The sequence below is a fragment of the Dipodomys merriami genome, unplaced genomic scaffold (genome assembly GCF_024711535.1).
Source record: "Dipodomys merriami isolate MVZ:Mamm:240054 unplaced genomic scaffold, mDipMer1.0.p SCAF_49, whole genome shotgun sequence".
Taxonomy (NCBI): Eukaryota; Metazoa; Chordata; class Mammalia; order Rodentia; family Heteromyidae; genus Dipodomys; species Dipodomys merriami.
Window position 1 is genome coordinate 10,115,853 of NW_027206057.1, and position 9,351 is coordinate 10,125,203.

General features: G+C 42.5%; 1 protein-coding gene across 2 annotated transcripts in view; it reads right to left on the reverse strand.

The window, feature by feature from the left end:
* Orc2 (origin recognition complex subunit 2) overlaps positions 1–7,774 on the reverse strand; it is a 52,180-nt gene extending 44,406 nt beyond the window's left edge. The window contains exons 1-4 of one of the 2 annotated variants that reach the window (XM_069995785.1): positions 7,581–7,774; positions 5,942–6,085; positions 3,252–3,294; positions 751–854 (exon numbers count right to left, since the gene is read on the reverse strand). In XM_069995785.1, coding sequence (XP_069851886.1) covers positions 751–847 — 97 coding nt within the window. In that variant the 5' untranslated portion in view covers positions 848–854; positions 3,252–3,294; positions 5,942–6,085; positions 7,581–7,774. The remainder of the gene's footprint in view (positions 1–750; positions 855–3,251; positions 3,295–5,941; positions 6,086–7,580) is intronic. The other variant, XM_069995784.1, reaches the window with a different exon arrangement.
* Positions 7,775–9,351: the final 1,577 nt, after the last annotated feature.

The window sequence follows — 9,351 nt, forward strand, 5'->3', positions numbered from 1 at the left end:
GCTAGCACTCCACCACTTTGGGCCACAAGTGCAACTTCTCATTTTCCGGGGGTTAATTAGAGATAAGAGTTTCAAGGACTTTCCTGCCCAGGGTTGGCTTCAAACACGGATCCTCTGATCTCAGCCTCCTGAGGAGCTAGGATTCTAGGCATGAGCCATCAGCACCTGGGTATGTTTTTTTAAGCTGGAAAGTAAGTCAGTGTTTTCCCCTTGACTAAAAGTATTGATCACTCTATTTTCCTACAATTTACATAAATAAATTAAAACACATCACTTGAAAGTATGAGTGGTTCAAAATTACATTATTTGGAATCACAATGAGAAATAGTTGTTTATTACTACTACTGAGCATTTCATTTTTTTTTTTTTTTGGGTGCGGTCGTGGGGCCTGAACTCTGGGCCTGGGCGCTGTCCCTCAGCTCTTCAGCTCAAGGCTAGCACTCTACCACTTGAGCCACAGCGTCACTTCCGGCTTTTTTCTTTTTTCTTATGTGGTGCTGAGGAATCAAAACCAGGGCCTCATGCATGCAAGGCAAGCACTCTACCACTGAGCCACCTTCCCAGCCCCAAGCATTTCATTTTTGATAAAGGTTTCAATAAAAAATTGAAAGAAGCAAAACTAAAAACCAGCTTTTATTTAGCCTTTCTATATTAACTACTTCGTACTATATTTTCAAAATAAAGTATTACAAAGTTTTCTAAAATGAAAGAATTCATAAACATCTCTTCAACTGTTCAATCTCTTAGTACCTCCTTCTCTGTCAAGAATATGATTAAGAACATCATCATCGCCCACAAATTGAACCTCCAGCATCTGATCTTCCTTTAACTCCACTTTACTCATCATGGCCAACCTAAAAGGAAGTAATAAATGTGATAAAGAATTCATACCAATCACTACATAAATTAGTCAGTCATAAAATAAACACATATATTCATTTAACTTTTTTTGTGTGTTTATATGTTAATACTGGAGCTTGATCTCAGGGCCTGAGTGTGGTCCCTTAGCTCATTTCTTCACTCATAGCTGGTGTTCTACACTTTGAGCCACATGGCCATTTGGTGATTATTTGACCATAAAGGTCTCACAAACTTTCCTAATCAGGGCTGGCTTTGAACTGTGATCCTCACAAATCTCAGCTTCCTGATTGATATCAGCTAGGATTACAGGCATGAGCCATGAATAGCTGATATTATTTACATAACATTTTAAAGTAGGAGATGTATTATACATTATTGTATTATTATAGTTTATTGTAGGCAACTCAATTCTTTCTCTAAAAACAGGGTATGGGGAGGAGAGAAGTATGCAATTTGAGAGTCAAATCCAATCAAGTAACTAATATACTATCTCAGGAAAACATTGTGCAGTTAAAGAAGGTTCAAATCTGTCTAACAACTACACTAACAGAATTGGGGTGATTAACATGAAAGTTTAGAAAAGCAATACTCAAATGATTGCTTGAGTGCGTTTAGTATTTGTTCACTAAAAAGATATAGTTTAGGGGCTGGGAATGTGGCTTAGTGGGAGTACTTGCACAGCATGCATGAAGCCCTGGGTTCAATTCCTGAGCACCACATACACAGAAAAAGACAAGAGTGGTGCTGTGACTCAACTGGTAGAGTTCTAGCCTTGAGCAAAACAAGCTTAGGGACAGTGCCCAGGCCCTGAGTTCAAACCCCAGGACTGGCAAAAAAAAAAAAAAAAAAAGAAGCCAGGCACCGGTGGCTCATGCCTATAATCCTAGCTACTCAGGAGGCTGAGCTCTGAGGATCGTGGTTCAAAGCCAGCCCAGGCAGGGAAGGTCACAAGACTCTTATCTCCAATTAACCACTAGAAAACTGGAAGTGTCTCTGTGGCTCATGTGGTAGAGTGCTTGTCTTGAGCTGAAGTGTGCAGAGACAGCGCCTAAGCCCAGAGTTCAAACCCCACAACTGACAAAAAAAAAAAAAAAAAAAAAAAAGAAAAGATATAGCTTACTGGGTATACTTTTATTATCTCAAATAATTTTCTTTTTTTGGGGGGGGGGTCCAGTCGTGGGGCCTGAACTCTGGGCCTGGGCACTGTCCCTCAGCTCTTCAGCTCAAGGTTAGTGCTCTACCACTTGAGCCACAGCGCCACTTCTGGCTTTTTTTCTTTTTGCTTATGTGGTGCTGGGGAATCGAACCCAGGGCCTCAGGCATGCAAGGCAAGCGCTCTACCACTGAGCCATCTTCCCAGCCCCTATCTCAGATAATTTTCAAGTCCTCCCTTTACTTTTAGTGCATACTTGTCAAATATTTTGCAATTACAATTGTGGCTTTATAGGCATCATGGTAACTAAATAGTAAATATGAATCTATACAACACTACAGTCAGTTTCTCACTGATTAAATTTCAGAATTAGACAAGCAAAAGCTTGATCAGTTCTGTCTATTCTAACAATTTTTTTTTTTTTTTTGGGGTCGGTAGTGGGATAAACTCTGGGCCTGAGCGCTGTCCCTCAGCTCATCAGCTCAAAGCTAGCATTCTACCACTTGAGCCACAGTGCCACTTCCGGCTTTTTCTGTTTATGTGGTGCTGAGGAATCAAACCCAGGGCCTCATGCATGCAAGGCAAGCACTCCACCACTGAGCTACCTTCCAATCCCCCTGACAACATATTTTTATATTTAATTTATTTTAGAAAAAAAAATTTTTTTTTGGGTCCGGTCGTGGGGCCTGAACTCTGGGCCTGGGCGCTGTCCCTCAGCTTTTCAGCTCAAGGCTAGCGCTCTACCACTTGAGCCACAGCGCCACTTCCGGCTTTTTTTTTCTTTTTGCTTATGTGGTGCTGAGGAATCGAACCCAGGGCCTCATGCATGCAAGGCAAGCGCTCTACCACTGAGCCACCTTCCCAGCCCCCTAAAAATATTTTTTGAATAGTTGCACAATGAGGTTTCAATTCAAAATGCAAATTTCTGAGTGCAATACATCTTTATTACAGTCATCCCTTCCATCATTCTTGACCCTTATTCTGACAAAATCTGCTTACATTTGTTATGTTAATGGCCTAAAACTACAGCTATTTAATCAGTTTACCCCAAGAAATGCTAAGATTCACTGAATCTTAGCTGAATTCTTGTCTCATTCTCTCTTATAAATCCTGATTTTGCCTTTTCTTGTAACAAAACTACCAAATGTCTCCCCTAAGTTACTTGCATGCAGATAAACTGACAAAAAAAAATTTTTGACAACAGTCACACTTAAATGACTCCTTTCAGTTTCATTACCTTTTAAGGTGCTATGCATTCTGTAGCTGGAAAATTCAGTCACCTGTAATTGGAAAAAGAACTGTCAGGGTCAATAAATATGAAAAACAAAACAACAGAGTAAAATCAAGACGTTCATGAGGTTTTTTTTTTTTAACTTAATTTTATGGGCTGGGAAGGTGGCTCAGTGGTAGAGTGCATGCCTTGCATGCATGTGGCCCTGGGTTCAATTCCTCAACACCACCTAAGCAGAAAAAGCTGGCAGTGGCGCTGTGGCTCAAGTGTGATAGAGCACTAGCTTTGAGCTGAAGAGCTAAGGGACAGCGCCCAGGCCCAGAGTTCAGCCCCCATGACTGACAAAAAAAAAAGGGGGGGGGGCTGGGAAGGTGGCTCAGTGGTAGAGCACTTGCCTTGCATGGATGAGGCCCTGGGTTCGATACCTCAGCCCCACATAAGCAAAAAAAGAAAAAGGGGGGGGTTGGGAAGGTGGCTCAGTTGTACAATGCTTGCCTTGCATGCATGAGGCGCTGGGTTTGATTCCTTAGCACCACATAAGCAAAAAGAAAAAAGCCGGAAGTGGTGCTGTGGCTCTAGTGGTAGAGCACTAGCCTTGAGCTGAAGAGAGCTGAGGGACAGTGCCCAGGCTCAAAGTTCAGCCCCCACCACTGACCAAAAAGAAAAATAATAATCATTTTATTTTGTTATAAAGGTGATAGCACTACAAAGCTGTTATGAAGGCATAGTAAAGGACAAAAATGACGATTACCATTTTGGCCAGAGAACCCTGAAACTGAGAAGATCCAGACTGAGCAAGGGGACATTGAGAGAAGACTATCAGTTACTATGTTCTATACATAGTTTTAAGTACTTTACATGCATTCTAATTTAATCTTATAACTCCATGAGTTATATAAAGAAAATGAACCCACCAGCCATAATTTGCTATTGTTATTTGCAGTACTGAGGTTTGAACTCAAGAGTATTGTGCTTGCTAGACAGAACTCTACCACTTCATCCACAATTATATAAAACATGTCCTTGGACCATTTTTCTAGTCACAATCTTGTTTTCTATCATGAGGAATCTGTATATATTTGAGAAAAAGTTTAATGCACTTACATATTTGTATAAAACAAATGTAACAATCTGTTTATATTTAAAAACAGGTTTTGTGATGGTCATATATTAAGTACTATATTAGACACATCTCTACCCACCAGTACATCCTTAGTCTTTCAAGTATGTGTGTACTTGAGTATGTGTGTATGTATAACTTCCCAATTTTCACATAAGTAAACTGATGTTAAACAGTATTTAACAAAACTCACACAATTAGCCTGGTACCAGTGGCTCATGCCCGTAATCCTAGCTACTCAGGAGTCTGAGATCTAAGGATCATAGTTTGAAGCAAGACTAGGCAGAAAAATCTGTAAGATTCTTATCTCCACAAACTACCAAAAAAACTTGCGCTCTTTCTCTCTCTCTTTCTCTCTCTCTCTCTATATATGTATATATATAAAATGTGTGTGTGTGCGAGTGCGCACACTTTTGCTTTAGAGTTGAAACTCAGCTTCAGCTAAATTCCTTATCAGTCTATTACAAAGCATACTTTTTCTACCATGTGATAAAAATCTGTTATTTTAATTGCTTGTTTTGGCCTCTGGAAAGTATTCAAAATATTATCTATTTGTTTTCCCACATCTCAGAATTTAAAATATACAAAGACTTCTGTTGTTCTCTTAAATTTCACATTATCAGATTAAACAGCTGGTCTATCAGGCATACTTTAAAAGTTGCCAGATTGAATGTTTTATTTACATATTGCTATGTACTACAAAGGATCTGAATTAGTAACAATGAACAAATGAAACAAAACCAATGGTAAACAAAATAAGTATTAATAGAGTTTGATCAGGGAAAGCATTTCAGAAAAGCAAAAAAACAAAGTTTTACACAGGACTTTGGCCCTGAGCTTTGTGGTAAGTCAAAAAAGGTCAGTCAAATAATTCTTATTGGCAAAAGCTTGGAGGTTCTTGGGGATGGATCTTCAGGAAAATATTTAAAAGCAAATACTCTAGGCAAACGAATATTGTATTGGGCAATTTCCCTAAGATATTTTATTTTATTTAGACAGTGTCATTACATAGCCCAGTTTTCCCAGGAACTAGAGATTCTCCTGCCTCTGTCTCCCAAGTGCTAGTATTAAGGCATATGCCACCAGGCCTGATATGCCACACTGTGTGTGTGTGTGTGTGTGTGTGTGTGTGTGTGTGTGTGTGTGTGTGTGTGTGTGGTATTGTGTGTGTGTGTGTGATATGCCACACTCTGTGTGTGTGTGTGGTATTGTGTGTGTGTGATATGCCACACTCGTGTGTGTGTGTGTGTGTGTGTGTGTGTGTGTGTGTGTGTGTGTGTGTGTGTGTGTGTGTGTGTGTGTGTGTGTGTGTGTGTGTGTGTGTGTGTGTGTGTGTGTGTGTGTGTGTGTGTGTGTGTGTGTGTGTGTGTGTGTTTTCCGGGGCTTGAACTTGGGTCTTTTCTTGCTAGACAGGAATTCTACTGCTGAGCCAGGCAGACCTTCAGCCTTTTGTCTGTGTATGTAATTTTTGCAATAAGGTCTCAATTTCTGACAGGTCATAGATCTAGATAGCAATCCTCTGTTTTTTCAATCCCTATTGTGGCTAGGATAGGCACCCAGCACCAAACCCACTTACTTTCAGTTGAGATGGGGGTCTTTGAACTCTTTTGCCCAAGCTGACCTTGACTCACAGTCCTCAGGATCTCAGCCTCCCAAGTAGTTTTCCTGAAGCATATTAATTGCCTTGGCAGAAGCGGCCTAACTCAGTTCTTGTTTATAGCTGAATGCAATTACACAACATCCTTTTTTAGATTTAAGGCACTTAACTATGCAGTACAAACAAAAATCACAACTGAAGTAATCTCATCAGAAAACTCTTTTCCAAAGGTCCTGAAAAAGCACTAACAATTACACAATGTAAATATACATCATGAACACCTAAGACCTTTCAAAATAATACTATAGGTGTTTATAGGTCAGTTTCTTTTTTTCAGTCAGTCTGGAACTTAGGGCCTGGGCACTATCCCTGAGCTTTTTCCACTTAAGGCTAGCACTCTACCACTTTGGGTCACAGGGCCACTTTCTGCTTTCTGGTGGTTAATTGGAGATGAGTCAAGAACTTCCCTGCCTGGGCTGGCTTCAAACCCCCATCCTCAGATATCAGCCTCCTGAGTAGCTAACTGATCTACTGGAGACCCGCTGTTAATTTCTTTTAAGTAGTTAAATACATAGTAAACTACTTTTTCCTCTGGATGCAAATACAATTTTTAAAAATGCAATTGTTAAAAAGAATGGCAGTATAGATTAGTGGTTAAGCACCAATAGTAATATCAGATAAACTTGGGTTCTAATCTCAACTGCACAGCTGTATGGCTTTGTCCAAGGTCATGAAGATTAAATAAGACTGTGTAGCCGGTGTGGTGATACATGCGTGTAATTCCAGTAATCAGGGGGCTGAGTCAAGACGGAGGCCAGCCTGGACTACCATAGCAAGACCCCGTTCAAGCAGCAACAAAATGACATTTGCCTGACAATGTGTTCACTAAATGTTCCTTCGTATTGGTATTTTTCACTTTTCAACATAACCAAACACATCTCTGCATTTCATGCATCTAATGGAGAAAGCGCTAAGTGATGAGTGACGTCCATTTAACACTCAAGCCACTACAAAACAGTACTTAGGGTCATGCTGTTTATCCTGAGACTGCAATTTAACCAGCGTAATGGTTCTATTAGGATTTCAACTTTAACATGCAAAGCAATGTTTCAGCACCCTTCATTTAAAAAGCCTTACCGAAAGATAACCGTTGTATCAACATTTTAGAACCGAGCAGTGTCCCCGATCAAGGGTGGGATTGACAGGACCCGTCTGGAACATCCACGCAAGTTCTAGCCCCGGAGGCAGTGTTGGCACGTGATTCCTACCTTCTCACAGAGCACTCCACTTTCCGTACAGATCCTTACTTACCCTTCTCTTACCAGCGGGAGGCAGCCAGGTTGCTCCCGGGCGTCGCTAGCCCACCAGGCCTAGCCCCGTCAGACAGACTGACAAACGGTCTTCCCAGACCCAGCTCTTCACCCCTTCACTTCCTGACGGACTCCGGCCGCACGCCTCCCTCTGCCGTCCAGTTAGCCGGCTGCTCGCCACTCGGGCCCAGCAAAGGGCAGGCAAGGAGGGAGGCACCAGGAGGCCCTCCCCGGCCGAGGGTCCAGCCAAGTCCTGCGACTCGCGGGAACCCCGGCTTGAGCGCAGCGCCGGGCCCGCCAGGACTCACCTCGCAAGTCCGGAGCTACGGCAACACTGAGAAGCAGGTGTCCCCAGAGCTTAGGTCTCCCGAGAGCGCGGTTCCTGCCGCCCTGCTGAGCCGCGGCCGGTGGCCGGGAAGGCAGCTCCGGCCGGAACCTCAGTGGCCGAGTTCTCATAAACCAGGCCGCCGCGGACACAAACTGAAAGCCCGCAAAGCTCTGCTCGAGCTTAGGATGCGCTACTCACAGAATCTCCCGCCCTGCTCAGGGGGCGGAGCCCGAGCGGACCAATGGGAAGCCTGGCAAGATGAGAGGGACGGTTCTACAGGCCAGTCGGCGCCGGTCCTTGCGACTCACTCAACGGGTAAATTTAAAGGAAACAAATCCCTCAAAGGGGGGTTCCGCCGCTTTCCTTTTTCCGTTTCCGGGGAAGGGGGCAGGAAGTGTTAACTGAATCTGCGGGTGGTCGCAAAGGCTGCAAAGCCTGCTGAACTGATGTCTTGGTCTTGTGCCAATCTTAGTGTCCATTGGTTTCTCTAACTGATCTTTGGAGGGGAAAAAATGAGAATAGATTTTTTCCCTCACACTTTGCTCATGTGACATGAAAGGTAGCGTCTTATATAGGGCTGAGGAGAACCAGGAGAGAAGACTGTCCTTTAATGGAAAAACGTAGCAGCGTGGACTAGTGGAGATGGGATTGAACCACTAACGAAAAGACAAGGAACATAGAATGATTAAAATAGGGAAAATGACGAATCTGGCCGGGATACATACTGCGTGTGTGTGTGTGAGAGAGAGAGAGAAAGAGAACTGGGCTTGGGCTTGAACTCGGGGTCTGAGCACTGTCCCTTAGCTTTTTCCTACCACTTGAGCAACAGCTCCACTTCTGGCTTTTTGATGGTTAATTGGAGATGAGTATAATGGACTTTACTGCCCAGGCTAGCTTCAAACCATGATCCTCAGATATCAGCCTCCTGATTAGCTACAATCACAGCTGTGAGCCACCGATGCCCGGATCACATACACTACTTTTAATAGTTATTTTATTTGACCTCAAAATTAAGTCCAATTTTGTTTGTCCCAAACAAAACACTAGAGAATACCTGAATAGTAGACGGTAAGGATACAATATGGATGTAGACAAACATGATGTCTGCTTTCACTGAAAGGCATTGAAAGGAAAATATTGAGAAAAATGCTGTAATGTGGGAGGTAGATAGGAGAGCCTAATTAAATGCCAGAGTGGGGAACAATTGCCTTGGAGGAAGAAATGTTTAAACTGAAACTTGAGGGTTAAATAGATGTAAGCCAAAGAGAGCAAGCTTTCTAGGTAGAGGATTCAGATTAATATGGCAAGTGGCAAATGGCAAGCATTTGGTCTGTCATTCTGAAAGGCTAGTTGGCTCTTAGGACACTGGTCAAATTTGTATTGAACGATTATGAAATGGCAGGCACGATAGCCTACAACTTGACAAAGTTGCTAAAAAGGAGAATCCTGGTTCAGGCCAGATGGGCAAAAAGCAGGACTCTATTTTAGATAATAGTCTGTTTTTAAAGAAGCTATAGTCATTGCTCAAGCATAGGCCTTGGGTTTAAATGCTAGTACAAGTAAAAACTAAGTTACTACATATGTGGGATGTAATCATAGGAGGGAAGAAATGGACTCATATTATTTTAAAGTAGTTTAGCGAATCCAGTTACAAAAGAAATGGAGTTGGGAGGTGGCTCAGTGGTAGAGTGCTTGCCTTGCATGCATGAGGCCCTGGGTTTGATTCCTCAGCACCACATAAGCAGAAAAAG